The sequence below is a fragment of the Eriocheir sinensis genome, chromosome 2 (genome assembly GCF_024679095.1).
Source record: "Eriocheir sinensis breed Jianghai 21 chromosome 2, ASM2467909v1, whole genome shotgun sequence".
Classification (NCBI taxonomy): domain Eukaryota; kingdom Metazoa; phylum Arthropoda; class Malacostraca; order Decapoda; family Varunidae; genus Eriocheir; species Eriocheir sinensis.
The window spans coordinates 13,906,598-13,922,478 of record NC_066510.1 but is presented as its reverse complement, the minus strand read 5'-3'; the positions used below and the strand labels follow the sequence as shown (position 1 = coordinate 13,922,478).

Genomic DNA, 15,881 nt, shown 5'->3' with positions numbered 1-15,881 from the left:
AACATCAAGTGGTGTTTCTCATAAAATATGAAGCTAATGATATACCAATGAACAGAACTTCAATAACCATAACAGGATTTTTGCATACCATTACTGTTAAGAACAGGAGGCCTGAATCAAGTGCAACAGCTTTGACTAGCTAGTAAGATGCTGGTCCAAGAGAATGGAATGCCTGCTGAGTGCAACCCACCGTTGGCGTGAGTTATTGGGAGGTAGGATGGCAGGAGGGAGGACGTAGCAGCTTGTGTCACCTTGACGGCTGCCGCCGTCCCCCCCACACTCAGGTTGAGCGGCACGGTAGTTATGGTGCCGTTGGTACCTGTTAGACAAGCATGTTAGTTGTGTGTTGCTGTATTGCTATAATTCATTCAAATTTACTGTGGGACTAATAATTTAATTACTTGAAGTATTAACACCTACATTATCAGCTTGTTTATCTCATTACATTTATATATTACTATTAATCAATCATTTCATTAGAGGAGCCTGGAATTCCTACAGACCTCCCCTCTAACACTTTCCAACCCTCTGTCCAGCAGTGAGTACAGTAGGAAGGTAAAAAGACAAATGCTGACCCAGTCATGAAGAAAAAAACACATTTGTGATACCTTAAGTGCAGTTCATTGAAAGGAGCAGCTTATATCAAGGGATAGGATGCAAAGTATCACTAATATTCAGTTAAAAGTAACATTTGGTAAGACAACAAAAACTTCATTTTGAGCCACGCCACCCACTGCAACAATGGCCACCTGCCCTCCGTCTCCACTCGTTTATCCCAAACAGTGCTTCCATTGATGAAAAGGTACAGGTGGATTCCATTGCAATATGATGTGTTGGAAGTCTTCTTGGTAAAGTTATCTGCAGTGGTGGTCAACGCTAACCGAAAAGTTAGCTTCGCTAACTGGTAATCCACTAACTAAAAAGTTAGCTTCGCTTACGCTAAACCGCTAAACTAATAAAGAAATTAGTGGAAGCCAACACTAACCGCTGACTATATGAATTTAGCTTCAGTTTAGTATTTTGGCTCAACCCTTAAAAACAGACGTAGTGACCTGAAATTTCAATATGTTGTACTACAGCCTATACATAGGGCTTTCAAGATCAGAAGAGAAAGAAGCCTCCAGTTTATCCTAAATCCATATATTTTAACCAAGATTTCCTGCAAATTTACATTTTTTACTTTTTTCCATAATTGACACATTTTTATTATTTTAAGTTTATTTCTTGTCAGGTGGAAAATACTGAATTCTTGTTATTAAATCCCAAGTTCAAAGAGTTGGAAATGGAAGATGCATTACCCTAAAATACCATAAATTTTCCCTAATAATTGTCCAATTACCCTGGAATTATTGCGCCATGTGGCTCAACTGGTGCTGTGTCTGCCCACAACGGACAAGAACAAACCTGTAGTATGAATATTTTAATGGACTTAAAGTTAGCAGAAGCTAATTGGTCCGCTAACTGTTTCCAAAGTTAGCGAAAACGCTAATGAGCTAACAAAAAAAGTTAGCTTCGCTAATTAGCGGTTAGTGGAACCATGCCCACCACTGGTTATCTGGTATATTTACCTAGTTGTAGTGCACAGGGTCAAGGCTATGCTTAAAGGATGATGCCTGCTCAAACTGGAAACATTTTTGTTGGTGATCTTTGTGTTCCTTCTAGTTTATTTCTAAGTCACTGTGAGGGGACCACACAGTTATTGCATATTCCTGTTTTGATCTTATCATTGTTGTTTTCCTCATCATGTCCTTACTGATTTAATGAACCTTCACTTATATTTATTAACAAATTGCACATGTTTTTGTGTGTGAGAGGGAATGAGAGTAGGGGAGAGGTGTGTATAAACCTACCTTGTGAGTGAGAGAGGGTGCGTGGTGTGGTGGGCACTGTCAGGTGGAGGGCCTGCATACCGTTCTTGAAGGCGACCATCATGGGTGCAGCAGTAGCAGGCCCAGTCTTGGTGTCCTCTGAGTTGTCTCCACGGTCAAGCCCTTCAGTGGTGGCTGGAGGGGAAGGGAGGGGCACTGTCAGTTATTTTTGCTGGTGTATGCCATTTAGCAAAGCACACATTCACCCGACCAATCATAATTTCAGGGGGTTTGAATTCAAGTTTGATAAGAACAAGAACAAGAATGCCACTTTCATGCTGTCACTATGTATAAATGCTTTACATCTACTGATATATCAATATCATCAACATATAATTTATCTGATAAATAGGATAAGTTTTTCACATGAAATCAAAGGCCATATAATACAAGCACAGGAATACCATCAGTTCCATGTTACTTTTCCTTCATTTTTTCAGTTTCTGTTAAATTGTGACTTAATACCATATGGTCTTTGTTATCTTGTGCTATGAAATAAATTCAAAGTGTACAGAAACAGGAAAAAATTAATCAAAAGAATATTAAGTGGTATCCATGCAATGCAAAATCAACTCACTGATATAAATTGAAACAAAACTTAGACGAGAAACCAACTGAATCAAGATACATTTGTAGAAGTATGCCAGAAAAAGTGAAAAGCAATGTATGTAGTATAAACTGAGTCTTATTTAGAGCTGAAATATCAAAAACATTAACCACAAAAATGAAGATGTACACTGCATTTACACTGTTACAGAAGATAACTGAGCATACATGGAAAATGAGTGTAGGATAGTTAAGTTATTCCTACTATGTGCCAAGGACTGGCCATCCTCTTCTTGTATGTATATGTTCATTTCATACACCTGTGTAGCTTCATGTGTGAATGTGTTTGTCCTAACTCACCTGGGTGGGCAAGAGTGATGGTGAGGGGCTTGGCACCGTTGGGGGCATGATCAGCAGGCAGCAACTTGTACCCTTCGGGGGTGATCACCTGTATGGCTGGCTGGCCTAGAAGGCCACCAGGGGCACCATTGAGTTGTACACCACCAGCTACCAGGTGTGCCGGCAGGTGAATACCAGCAGTGCCACTCATAATTGACAAGTGATCGCCTGCCACGGTAGTGATGGTGTCCCTGGTTACACTGGTTGGTGCAGAGCTCACCTCAACTGCTTGCCACGCCTCCTCCCCAACCGTACCCGTAGCGGTGGTGAAGATGGGCTGTTGGTATGGTTGTTGGGTGCCCCAGTCTGAGGTGTGGTGGGGGGAGCGACCAGGCTGAGAAACCAACTGAGGCGCTCTGGAGGGCTCCACCATGCTGGTGGACAGATTGAGTGGCTGGTTTGGGTCTGTAAAGTGTTGGTCCCTGGGTGGTGCCATCCCAGGGCCATTGTCAGCCATGGGGTTGTTGGGCACAGGAGGTGCTGGCCGGGTTGGAGGGTCTGGGTGCAAGCGGGGCGAAGCAGGAGAAACCTGAGTGCCAGCGTCCCTGGCATCATCTTCCAGGTCAGGCTGCTCTGAGGCAGTGGTGGTGGACTTGGTCTCTTTGTCACGGTGCTGATCAAGAGAGGCCATGTCTGGCAGCAGAGCATTGAAGTCAATGTGGTCCCAACGGGCAGACAGTTCCTTCTTTAGTGCCGAGAGTTTCTGCTGGTGGGCAATCTTCTCCCGGGCCAAACGCTCCATTTCATGTTCATACTCCCGTTCCTTCCTCTTCAAGCTCTGCCAGATGCAAGTTGGCTCTCATGAAAACATAAGCTTCGATTCCCTCAATTCCTGCCATTCAAGCCAAGTATTCCTGCCCACCTCTAACTGTACATAATAAAGTACAACATGCAGATGTATATTCCAACAACCTAGTCTTCCTCCCTTCTATTATGTAAATGTTGAGCTTAAATAACCATGTAGTAGTACAAAGCCATACTAAATATCATACTCCATAATGTTTCTTATATTTAGTTTATGACTAATCATATATTACCTGATAAAAATAGATTTAATGTTACATTAAACTATCACATATTTGATTCCTTAGACCTAGTGTTGTCCTCCAGTTCTTGAACTTGGTGTCTAAGACTTAGTTAACTGTTTCCATAAGCTCTAACAAAGATAGAGCAGGACAGAAAAGTTCATTCAAAACTCTTACTTTAGGCTAAAATATTTGCATAAAAGTTATGAAATTATGGTTGTAGGGACATGTAATACTAATGGTATGCTATCCCTTCTCTTTTTCTTCATTCCTCCTGCTACACTTAAGGAAAGTAATTCATATCAAGTGCAGTACATCAGTGTGCTACCCCATTTTAAAAATTTCACTACCACACTTACATTACCCTCCTCCTAAGTGTGTCATTCACTTGCATGTCAGTGATCATGAAAGGGGGAGGGGGGGCTGGCAAGACAGCTGGGGTGAAGAAGCTAAGATAAATCAATACACACGTGACGTCACTGCTATGCCAGGCAAGTGGCCACGCGGAGCAAAGTGACGTAAAATGCGAGGAAGGAATATAGCACAGTGCCAAGTGTCTGTGTGGTGTCACTCTTCCACCCGGGGCTTACAGGGAGGAAATCATCGAAGTATCAACACCTCCCTCACGATGACTCCATGGTGAATGTAGGTCACTCACACACACACACACACACACACGATGACTGATAACAGTGTGCTCCGCAAGTGTAAGGAGGGTTATTGACCTACACTTCTATCACACCTGCCTCACACATCTTTAATTACATACACGCTTAGCTAGGGCTATTAGTATACGGTACCTATAGTGCTAGTGGCAGTTAAGGGAATAATTAGGGTACCTGGATGTGTTTGTGGGCGGCCTTGAGGATGGTCTGGTTGGAGATCTTCTTGTCATCCATGGAGGGCAGTTGCCGCCTCAGGGTCTCGAAGCACTCTTTCAGGTGAGCACGGCGGTTCTTCTCCAGCTTATTGTGCACCTCCCTCGACGGAGTACTCCTGCGGGAAGGAAAAACAAGATGGGGTGGATATTAGGCCATCATTCATGTGGAGAAAAATGCTAGCTGTTCTATGTTTTCTGGCTATCCAAATATATAGCTATAACATATTCAGCTACACTTGGAGCTCGTAGTCTGGTGGAGAGCTGAGAACCAAGACTCACCCTGATCGCTTTTTGTCGTCCTTAAAGGCGGGATCATCGGGGGAGTAGAGTCCATGGTGAGAGAAGGAGCTGTGGGCGGGGGAGAGAGCCAGCGACTTGGCCAGGCCATTGTGGAGATGTGGCCCGGATTGGTGGTGGTGCTGCTGCTGCTGGTGTGGCGTGTCAGGCCCTAGACGGGAGGGCAGGCTGGAGGTGTCGCCTGTGCTGCTGGAGCTGGAGGGCGGCGACGAGGACTCCTGCCGGAAGACGCTGAGCAGCCCCAGCGGGGACGGGGAGGCCGCCGGCGATCCGGGGTATGACAACGAGGTCCGTGGGGAAGTGTGGTGCTGGCCCCCGCCCTGCTGCTGCCCGCTGACGCTGCCCCTCACCCCAAGCGTGGGCGTGGAGAGCGAGGGTACCCGTCGTTGTGGTTGAAGTGGCTCGTCGCGGGCATGGGCGGGACTGGTGGGGGCGGTGCGGGGTGCGGGTGGCGGGGAGTTGGGTCCCACGCCCCTATGGTTACTGCTATGGTGGTGATGGTGGTGGTGATGGTGGTGGTGGTTGTTGTGGTGGTTGTTGTGTGGGTGATGGTGGGGGGCGGGGGGCGGCGCGGCCCTGGTAAGGTTGTCAGCCGTCCGTTGCACCACAACCTCTCGCTTCACCCCCTCGTCCTCTCCCCCTTCCTCTCCTCCCTCATCTGCAAAAATAACAACAAAACAAGTTAGTCACCCCTCTAAAACATCACGCATCCAGCCGCCTCATAAGAAAAACAACCGCCAAAATAACAACACTAATAGATGGGGTTACCATGCAGACATCGAGTGCAGACGTGGGCGGGGAGGCAGGGGGGATGGTGTGTGGAGAGGCGGAGTTCTGCGCGCGCACGTGGAAGTGAAGTGGCGCGGCTCTCGGAATGTTTATGTAACAACACATGTGGCCACCATAACGGGCCGCCCTCCACACACATCCACTCTGCCTAGTCCATGCTGCCAACCACCCTTCCACCAACACAACAATAATCAAGTCACCCGGCGTGTATTTCGCCAAGGACAGCATAATTCCTTTCCCCTTTCCCCTACCCACTTCTCGCTCGGCACCTGCTAGTCAGTCTGCCTCGTCAGGTATACATTGCCTCACCAAACCTGCCGCATGCGAGACGTGGCATGGGAGGGGAATGGAAGGGTGGGGGCGGGGCATGAGACTCGTCCCGCCTCACCCACTTGCTGAGCCAACCTATTTTTTAACTCCATAGCGGCTCAGTTTGCATGGCACGGCGAATCATCATTGCCTGCCTCTCGCTCAGCCACGTCGTTAACATTCATGCAAACACACACCCAGGCACGCACATGCAAACATCCTTGCCCACTTTCACACAGACACGTATGTAGAAACACACGCGACAAGTGAACTATAAATAAAACAGATCAAAGCAGGGAGAGGAGGAAGAGCACGGCGCAAGGATGAAGGGAGTGACGCTGCTGTGACCTTCGCGCCAAGTAACCTGTTTTGGACACGCCAGCAGCAGGTCGCCGCATCCGCCGCCGCCACCGCAACCACCTTCACTACTATTGCTGCCACAACCGTCATCGCCGCCCTCCTCCCGCCCAGTTCAGTGATTTAACTTCCTGTCAGGTCAGCGAAGTTATGCTGAAGCGGAAGGGAATGAGCGCGGCAACTGGCTCTGTGACCTTTATATGGCCTGGGGGCTGGTGACAACTACAGCAAGGCGTGCACAGGGCTACTTGAGGGAAAACCAGAGAGAGAGAGAGAGAGAGAGAGAGAGAGAGAGAGAGAGAGAGCATGTGACAACCACAAATCCTCTTCGAGCTAGTTCTGCATATCACGTATCACGTACACTTGACTGACAAACATAACGCACACATACACACGAGCAGACGTGCATGCACATGACCTTCATAGATATTGCGTACCGCCTCGCCTCAGGGCACTGCCGCTATCAAAATACCTGGGAGGGGGTGCACGTGAGGGAAGGTGTGGGAGGGAGGAACGTGGGGGAGTAAGGTACGAACTGGCAACAGGACCCAACACACCACCAGCCATGCCGAGCGACGTTGCTATATCGTATTTGGCAACCTGGCAAGTGCACCAACTCCCTCTTCTCTCCCCCTTCCTCCCTCCCTCTCTCCGTCCGTCCTCCACCACCTCTCCCTTTCTCTCCCTGCCCACCTCACCATTCCCCAACTCCCACGTCCTCCTCCTCTTTCCCACCGACACCCACCGTCCGTTTCCACATCCACCCAAACACTCACCCGCCCTTCTGCCCCCCTTCGCCCCCTCCTACACACACATACGGCCTCCATCCACTTCCAGTCCACACAGGTAGAAGAGACAGTGATAAGGTTGATGACAATTACATAAGAGCAGTCGTCTTTCACCTCTACATACGCACGTCCTTACCTTTCTACCTACCTACTGTCTATCTGCCTTTCTTCATTCCCCTCCTTAATTCTTTCTTTCCTTCCAAGGTGGCGATCCCTTTTTCATCTATTCATCCATCGTGTGTGTGTGTGTGTGTGTGTGTGTGTTATTTACCCAGGCGTATTCATAGATACACACGTACACAGGTTATCGTAATAGCCACACTTGTTTCCAATGACAGCTGCTGCATCGAGACACCTGTGCATCAGTATCATTCCATTGGTGTTCTCTCTCTCTCTCTCTCTCTCTCTCTCTCTCTTAAATAATAATAATAAAACAATAATAGTAATGGTAGCAGTATTATTAGTAGAAGACTCATGGGTGTCATCCTGTTAACCACGGCGGGGGAAAGAATGGTGCCAAACCCCGGCCGTCACAAAGGTACCGAACCAGGGCCCTGTACCGAACGACCTCCACGGTTTCAGGGGGCCAAAGGTCAGCTGGGCTAGGATGCGGGTGGTTACGGCTGCTCGGCGAGACTCCCAGGGGTGCTAAAGATCCCCAGATAGAACCAAGGGGGTGCCAAATGGTGACCAAAGGGTGCCAACGCTGTCTGGCGGCGATGGGGCATATCAGGAAGGAGAACCTGAGGCGTCTTTAGCTAATGGGAGACTCAGGGATGTGCGGGAATGATCGCTAAGGGGATTTAAACACTTCGTAGCGGTGACTAGGGACTCAGGGTCGGGGGTAAAAGAATCCTGGGACTGTTAGGGGCTTAGGATTCCCACCTGTCCCTCCGTCTCACGCTCTTGAGATGGCTTGAGGCTATAAGAGGGGAGAGGGGGAGGTCAGTGTATCAGTGTCTGGTGGGGGCTGTGAACTGTTACCCATGACCAGCCTGCCGTGTCCGCCACTTGTCTGTGTGTCTGTTAGTGGTGGAGGGCTCTGAGGCTCATTCCGGCCTTACCGTCGGCGAGGTAGTTGTAGATCCATTTCTTCTTAGGCGGATGCGACCACTTCTCGGTGCGGTCGGGCTGCTTGAGGCCCATCTTCATCACCATGGGCCTGGGTCGGTGCGTCCGGCTACACACCCACACAACACCGACTCCCTACACTGGGCACTCAACGCATCACGGTCCTGGCGAGCATGGCAGTCACCTTACGTGTTCCTCCCCGAGCGTAGAGGCGTCTCCCACACACTCCTCTCCGTCGCCACACTCCCACTCATGCTCCGCTGCCACTCTCGCACTGTCTATCAGCCGACCTTGAGGCCCGGCTGGCTGGCTGGCTGACTGGCTGGCTGGCTGGCTGACTGGCTGGCCCAAACGGGCTGTCCCTCACCCCCAGTACGGGCACCGTGGGACAGGCGGGCTGCGGGGGTAGGGCAGGGGGCGTGTTGGCCACCTGCAGCTGGTCCCGACACCTGAGTTGTGACTAGAGGCAACAGTGGGGCAGCGAGCGTGATACTCCCGCAACCGACGGAGAAGTGCGTCCTCCTCCCCCGGCGCCCCAGCTGTGACTGCCGCGCCGCCGCCCGCCCGCCTGCAGCTGCCCCCCCCCCCAACGCAGCAGCAGGTCCGTGTGGGGGGCTGGCGGAGGGGGAAGAGGGTCAGTCGGTGGCACTATACGCGGGTCACACAGGTCACAACAACTGCCACTGTGGCCACCACCTCAACAGCGCCAGACACCACGGATGGAGGAAGGCGGACGGGGCGCGCCTGAGTGTGTGTGTGTGTGTGTGTGTGTGTATAGACATGCGAGCGGCGTACACATACACACACGACCCAGTAGAGTCCGTCATGCGTCAGCTGATCGCGGCCTCTACCTGCCCCCCTTCCCCTCATTCCCGAAACCTCCTCCTCCTCCTGAATACCCTACCTCCCCTCCCTTCCCCCATCCCCCTCCCCCCTCCAATCCGCAACCATTCCCACACACCGCTGGCTACATTGGGTCACTCTTAACAACATTATCGTTAAAACGTGATAAGATAATAATAATAATAATAATAATAATAATAATAATAATAATGATAAACATGTCCGCTATTTCACACCTTGCAGACACACATAGAGAGAGAGAGAGAGAGAGAGAGAGAGAGAGAGAGAGAGAGAGAGAGAGAGAGAGTGACCTAGACATCATTGATCGGCCCACACCAGGGTACACCATCGAGGGGGGAGGGGGAGGCAAAAGGAAGAGAGAAAGAGAGAAAGGAGGAGTTAGAGGAGGAAGAGGCGCCTATTGGAGTAAAAGAAAAAAAACCGGAGTGGGGTGCAGAAGCTTAAGCATGCACTCTATTAAGATAAACTACTTGCGTTACCTAGAAACATTTTTTGAGAGAAGTAGAAGAAAAAGAAGACGAAGATATATTTGAAGAAACAGGTCTGGGAAAAAAAGAAGAAAAAAAAAGAAGGTAGGAGTGAGAGGCGACAGAAGCTAAAAGGATGAGAGAGAGAGAGAGAGAGAGAGAGAGAGAGAGAGAGAGAGAGAGAGAGAGAGAGAGAGAGAGAGAGAGAGAGAGAGAGAGAGAGAGAGAGAGAGAGGGGAATGGAAACGAAAATAGAAAAAAAAAAAGAATAGAAGGTAAAAGATGACAGAAGAGGAAAATTAAGGATAAAGCAAATGAAAGACGTTGATATATAAATGAAACGTGAATTAAGAAAGCAAAGAAAATTCGAAAGGAGTGGGAAGACTGAGGGACAGAGAATGGAAGAATATGGATAAAAGAGAATGGTGGAGCGGAGATGAAGGGAAGAGGTGAAAGGGGAGGTGATGAGTGAAAAGGTGTATGAAAGGGTATGAAAAGAAAGTCGAGAAAGATGGTAAAATAGGAGGAGGAAGGGAGGGAGGAAAGGAAGGAAGGAGAGGCAGGGGGAAGTGAATGGATGGGGCGAGAAGGGGAGCAACGATATGGAATGGGGAAAAGGAAGGGTTGGGGTGTGGGCATATGGGAAGTGAAGGGAACCGGAAATAAGAATAAGTGTGGGACAGAAAAAAAAGAAAGGAGAAAGAAAAAGAAAGGGATAAAGAGGAACGGGAAGGGAGAGAATAGAAAGAATGAAAGAGAGGATGAGGTAAGAGATGAAAGAAAGGGAGGGCGTGAGGGAAGAGACAGGAGAAAGGGGGCAAAAATCAAAGGAGGGAAGTGAAGTGAATGGAAGGAAGGAGTAGTAGTAAGGGGTATGAAAGAAAGAATAGGAGAAAAAAAGGACGGTAAATAAAGAAAAGGAAAGGTAAGAGATGGGAACGGGGAGAATTTGAAGAGGCGGGTGGGGGGAAACGAGAGAAGATAAAGGACAGGAAGAGAGGAAAAGGAGGAGAAAGGAGAGAAAGAATACGCGGGAGGAGATAACAAGGGAGAGGAGTGATGGAAAGTGGGAGAAGACGAAGAGGGAGAGAGAAGGGAGAGGAAGAAGATATGAAGATGAAAGAGGAAGGACCGTGGAAAAGCAAAGGAATGGAGGGGAAGAAAAAGAAGAGAGGAGGATAGAAGGAAGGGGAGATGGAGGGGAAGAGGAATAGGAGGAGGGATGGGGAGAAAGAAAGAGGGGAGAGGGAGAGAAAGGAGAGTAGAAGAAAGGAGTGAAGGGATAGATGAAATGGAGAGGAAGAAAAGGAGAGGTGGAGGGGAAGAAAAGGAGGAGGAAAGGGGAGAATGAAAAAGGGAGAGGGAGAGACAGAAGAAGAGCAGAGGAGTGAAGGGATAGAAGGAAGTGGAGAGGAAGAATAAAGGGAGGCGGAGGGGATGAGAAGGAAAAGGAGGAGGGATGTGGAGAGAGAAGGAGGGAGAGGGAGAGAAAAGAAAGTAGAGGAAGAAAAAGGAGATGGAAGGGAAGAGAAAGAAGAGGAGGGATAGGGAGGAAGAAAGGGGAAATGAGAGTAGAGGAGAGGAGTGAAAGGAAAGAAGCAGGTGGAGAGGAAGACTAAGGGGAGGTGTAGGGGAAGAGGAGGAGGGGGGGTGGGGAGAAGGGGGGGAGGGGAAAGGCGTGAGGGCAGAGCTTCATGACGTCACCCAGAGCCATGAAGGGCAAGTCTCTGCACGCGGGTATCATGTGCCTTGTGCGCGTATTAAAACACACACACACACACACACACACACACACACACACACACACACACAGGTGCACATGGAACGCTGTATGCGGCATGGAGGAGAAGGGTGAAGGTGGGATTATATGAGAGAGAGAGAGAGAGAGAGAGAGAGAGAGAGAGAGAGAGAGAGAGAGAGAGAGAGAGAGAGAGAGAGAGAGAGAGAGAGATTAAAGCAATTGTCAATTTGGTAGTAGTAGGTGGTGGTAGTAGTAGTAGTAGTAGCAGTAGTAGTAGTAGTAGTAGTAGTAGTAAAATATAAGTAGTAGTTACAGTAGTAGCATCAGCAGCAATTGCACTTTTTTTAAAACTGAGTAAAGTGGTATTAACATCAAAATCCAAACATATTACTACTACCACTACTACTGCTGCTGCTGTTGCTAATACTGTCCTCCAAAAAATATTTACCAACGTCAGAAAGAGAGAGAGAGAGAGAGAGAGAGAGAGAGAGAGAGAGAGAGAGAGAGAGAGAGAGAGAGAGTGGAGGGAAATGTGGAGGAAACGATGGAGGAGGAGATGTAGGGGGAGTGGAGGGGGTCTTTGGCTGGGCACCGCTCGGCTATTTATTCTTCTCCACCGTCTTGCCACCCGTAACACACACACACACACACACACACACACACAAAAAAAAAAAAAATCATTTACAAGTCTGCGGTTTGTGTGGAAATAGTGAGATATTTAGAACGCTCTTTTTACACCTACATAACAGCGCTCGAGAGAGAGAGAGAGAGAGAGAGAGAGAGAGAGAGAGAGAGAGAGAGAGAGAGAGAGCTTGCAACTGTGCTTGTGTGCAAGGGGGGTTGGGGGATGAGGTTGAGGGGGGCGGCGTCACTATGGAAACGTACCCGAGGTGGTTGTGGAGGAGGAGGAGGAAGAGAGGAGGAGGAGGTTGGGGAAGGAGTAGAGGGAAGAGTAGGAGGAGGTGGTGGTGGTCCATTTGGCGGTGGTAGTGTAAAGGAGGAGAAGAAGAAGAGGAAGAAGAAGGAGGAGGAGCAAGAGGAGGAGGCGTTGGTAGTAGTTGTGGAAGCAAAATGTAGTTCGATGATATTATACGAAAGGTTATAATGCAGAAATAATGAAGCCCAAACCAAGAATCAAAAATAATAATAATAATAATAATAATAATAATAATAATAATAATCTTTCCTCGTCTTTACTTTTAGCTAAGTACTTTACATGTCTTTATTTCCTCCCAGATTCCATTCCTTTCTATCTACTCTTTTTTTTTCCCTTTTTTTATTTTATAATCCCTTCCTTCTCCGTTTAATGCAACTCGTTTTCTTCAGATTTCTTTCCTACGTCACCCTTTTCTCCTTTACTTTCAATCTATTCACTTCCCTTCCTTTCTCTCGATCTCTCGCTTTCTCTTATATACCTTACCTTCTTCACTCTTCTCTTTCACTTCTTTCCAACCTTTTCCTTTCCCTTCCCTTCTATCCATCTCTTGCTAGCCCTACACTTTTTCTCCCTTTCAATTCATTATTATTTCCAACTCCCCTCCTCACACCACCGCCATCACGTATGTAACCCAAACCCCCCAATCCCCCTCCTCCCTACACACACACACACACACACACAGCATTACGCAACATACCAGAGTCAAGCTACGTTCTTATCGAAGCTCTTGCGTTACTGTAATAGAGGTGAGTCACGCAGATAACCGGAGTGGTGGTGGTGGTAGTGGTAGTGCTGGTTATGGTGGTGAGAGAGAGAGAGAGAGAGAGAGAGAGAGAGAGAGAGAGAGAGAGAGAGAGAGATGGTGCTTGTTACTGTGGTGACAATGTTGGTGATGAAGGGTGATCTTTCTTACTTGCTATTCACATCACGACTCTCCAGGGGCAACAATATTGGTCGCAGGGTAGCACCAGCAGTCTCAGTAGTAGTAGTAGTAGTAGTAGTAGTAGTAGTAGATAGACTAGCAAAGACAGCACAGTAGTAGTTGTAGTAATAGTAGTAGTAGTAGTAGTAGTAGTAGTAAACATTGACGTTAGTGCTGTTGTCATTGCAGAAGCTATTGTTGTTACTGTGGTTGCTGCTGTTGCTGTTGAAAGACGTGGGAGTGACAGGAGAGTGGGAAGGATGGAGGGAGGTAGGTTGGAAGGAGAGAAATATCGGAAGGGAGGGAAGGAGAGGATGAGGGAGGAATAAGGGAAAGGAGAGACGGATAGAAGGACGAAGTGGAGTAAAGTAGAACAGGAGGGAATAAGCGAGAGAGGTGGATGGAGGAAGACAAGGAAGGAAGGAGATAGGGATGGAGAGAAGGATGGGAAGGACTGAGAGAGAGAGAGAGAGAGAGAGAGAGAGAGAGAGAGAGAGAGAGAGAGAGAGAGAGAGAGAGAGAGAGAGACACGGAGGTAGGAAAGGAAGGAGGGAGGGAGGTAGGGAAGAAGGGAGGGAAGGATGTCAATGTCCGAGGGAGGGGCACGGAGGCTTTCTCTCTGCTGGAGGTGAGGTGAGGGCGGAGGGACGGACGGTCATGGAAGGAGAGAAGGAGGAGGAGAGAGGGAGGGAGGGAGGATAGAGCGCGACTGTCCGAGACGGCGCAAGAGAGAGAGAGAGAGAGAGACGGGAACGCAGGACGACATGGAGGAGGTGGAGCAGGAGTGGAGGGAAGAGAGGAGAGGGGGGGTCCCACGTGGATGGGGGGGCCACGTGGAGTGCGGTCTGCTGTGAGACGAAAGTGGGAGGAAGGGGAGGAAGGGGAAGGGGAGGTAGTTCGAGGACTTGCTGTGGGTGGTTGGGGAGGAGAGGGGGGGGGGGGATGAGTGGGATGAAGCCGCATGCCAGACACCACCACGCGCAAGGCAGCCCCCTCAAGCATGGAGTGGGAGGGAGGGGAGGGGGTGCCAGGGGAGAGGAGAGGGGGGGGGGGCGCCAAGGTCCTCCAGGCCTGGCTGAGAGAGGAGGAAGAGGTGGAGTTGGTGGAGTTGAGATGGTTTGCTGGTGGTGGTGGTGGCTGTGATGGGTGGAGGAGGAGGAGGAGGTGGAGTGGAGCGAGGCAAGGCAGCAAGGAGAGATGACATGGGAATGTGTGGAAGTGAGGGAGGAAGGGAGGGAAGGGAGAGAGACATGGGAGAGGAGGAGGAGGTAGAGAAAGAGGTAGTAGGAGGAAAATAGGAAAAAAGAAGAGGAACATCACGGTGGAATAGCAAAGGCAAGAGAGAGAGAGAGAGAGAGAGAGAGAGAGAGAGAGAGAGAGAGAGGCGGGGGAAGGAGGCAGGGAACCTGTAACACACTCGTCTAAGCACCAGCAGCAGTTCACTCCCTCTCTCCGTCCATCCAGACACCCCCATCGGCACCTCTATAACCAGTTTCTCAACCTCTCCTCCCTCCCTCTCGAACAAGTGCTCCTCCTCGTTCTCCTTCTCTCATCTCTCTCTGCCTCCCAGACTTTAATAAACAAGACAAAGTTTGAGAGAGAGAGAGAGAGAGAGAGAGAGAGAGAGAGAGAGAGAGAGAGAGAGAGAACAGCACACCAGAGGGAAGCATATGCATGGACAGGTGCCACGCGACGAAGGGATGGAAGGAGACACGGGTGGTCAAGGGACACCTGTACGCTACACACACACACACACACACACACACACACACACACACACACACACATGTCCCTCACCAAGGTCAGCGACGTGCAATAGCTAGCAACCCTCCCTCTCCCCTCCCCATCCTCCTCTCCGCCCCCACCCCCCACCCCTACTCCTTTCAAGCGAGGCTGGGGCAGTGGGGGGCAGGGGGCAGCGGGGCCACATGTCCAGCTGGTGATCAAGTTCCTGGGAGGCGTGGCGGCGGCGCGGGATGCGTGGGGGCATGTGTGGCAGGTGTGCCTGCGTGCGTGGCGCGGCTTGGCAGGTGCCGGGCAGGGCGGGGCGGGGCGGGGAAGAGCCGGGCGGGACGAAGAAGCGTTTGGGGGCACCGGCAACACACTCTCATGAAACCAGGATTTGGCTGCCTCGCCTTTCCGGCTATAATTAGCGGCCCCTGGAGCCCTGGCGCGGCCGAGGCTCCCGTGCGACGCCCTGCCGCCTGCCAAGGGCCTCGTCAGGTACACACCGCGCCACGCCTCACCAGCACCTCCCGGGCCATCGCCGCCACCATCTGGCGCCCTGATCAGTTTTGGCAACTCACTCCCAGTTAAAGAAAGAATGAAAAAAGTAAAAAAGGTGCGAAGCCCGGACGGTATTGGGTGTGGAGGCGCCGGGACTTGTGGGAGGGGGGAGGGCGTGCGGGGCGGGGCGTGCTGACGAGTCGAGTGGGAAGGAAGCCCCACGAGGCCGGTGATTCCAGGGCGGCGGCGTGCCTGTATGTGGTGGCTTTGCGTGTGTGTGTATGTATGTATATATGTGTGTCTGTGTGGGTGGTGGTAGTGGTGGTGGGGCTGGCGGGGGGCCAAGGCGACGACGGCGGCGGCGACGGTGATGGAAGCTCTTGGGAGCCGCCACT

The 15,881-nt window shown here is 50.2% G+C and overlaps 1 protein-coding gene across 4 annotated transcripts in view; it reads right to left on the bottom strand.

The window, feature by feature from the left end:
• Positions 1–15,881, bottom strand: part of LOC126999719 (max-binding protein MNT-like) — a 36,523-nt gene that overhangs the window by 2,079 nt on the left and 18,563 nt on the right. Inside the window, exons 1-6 of one of the 4 annotated variants that reach the window (XM_050862506.1) lie at positions 8,323–8,872; positions 4,998–5,673; positions 4,678–4,834; positions 2,775–3,591; positions 1,851–2,003; positions 191–319 (exon numbers count right to left, since the gene is read on the bottom strand). In XM_050862506.1, coding sequence (XP_050718463.1) covers positions 191–319; positions 1,851–2,003; positions 2,775–3,591; positions 4,678–4,834; positions 4,998–5,673; positions 8,323–8,416 — 2,026 coding nt within the window. In that variant the 5' untranslated portion in view covers positions 8,417–8,872. Of the gene's footprint in view, positions 1–88; positions 320–1,850; positions 2,004–2,774; positions 3,592–4,677; positions 4,835–4,997; positions 5,674–5,783; positions 6,565–8,322; positions 8,873–15,881 lie in introns of those variants that run through there. The other 3 variants (XM_050862528.1, XM_050862494.1, XM_050862517.1) reach the window with 3 other exon arrangements.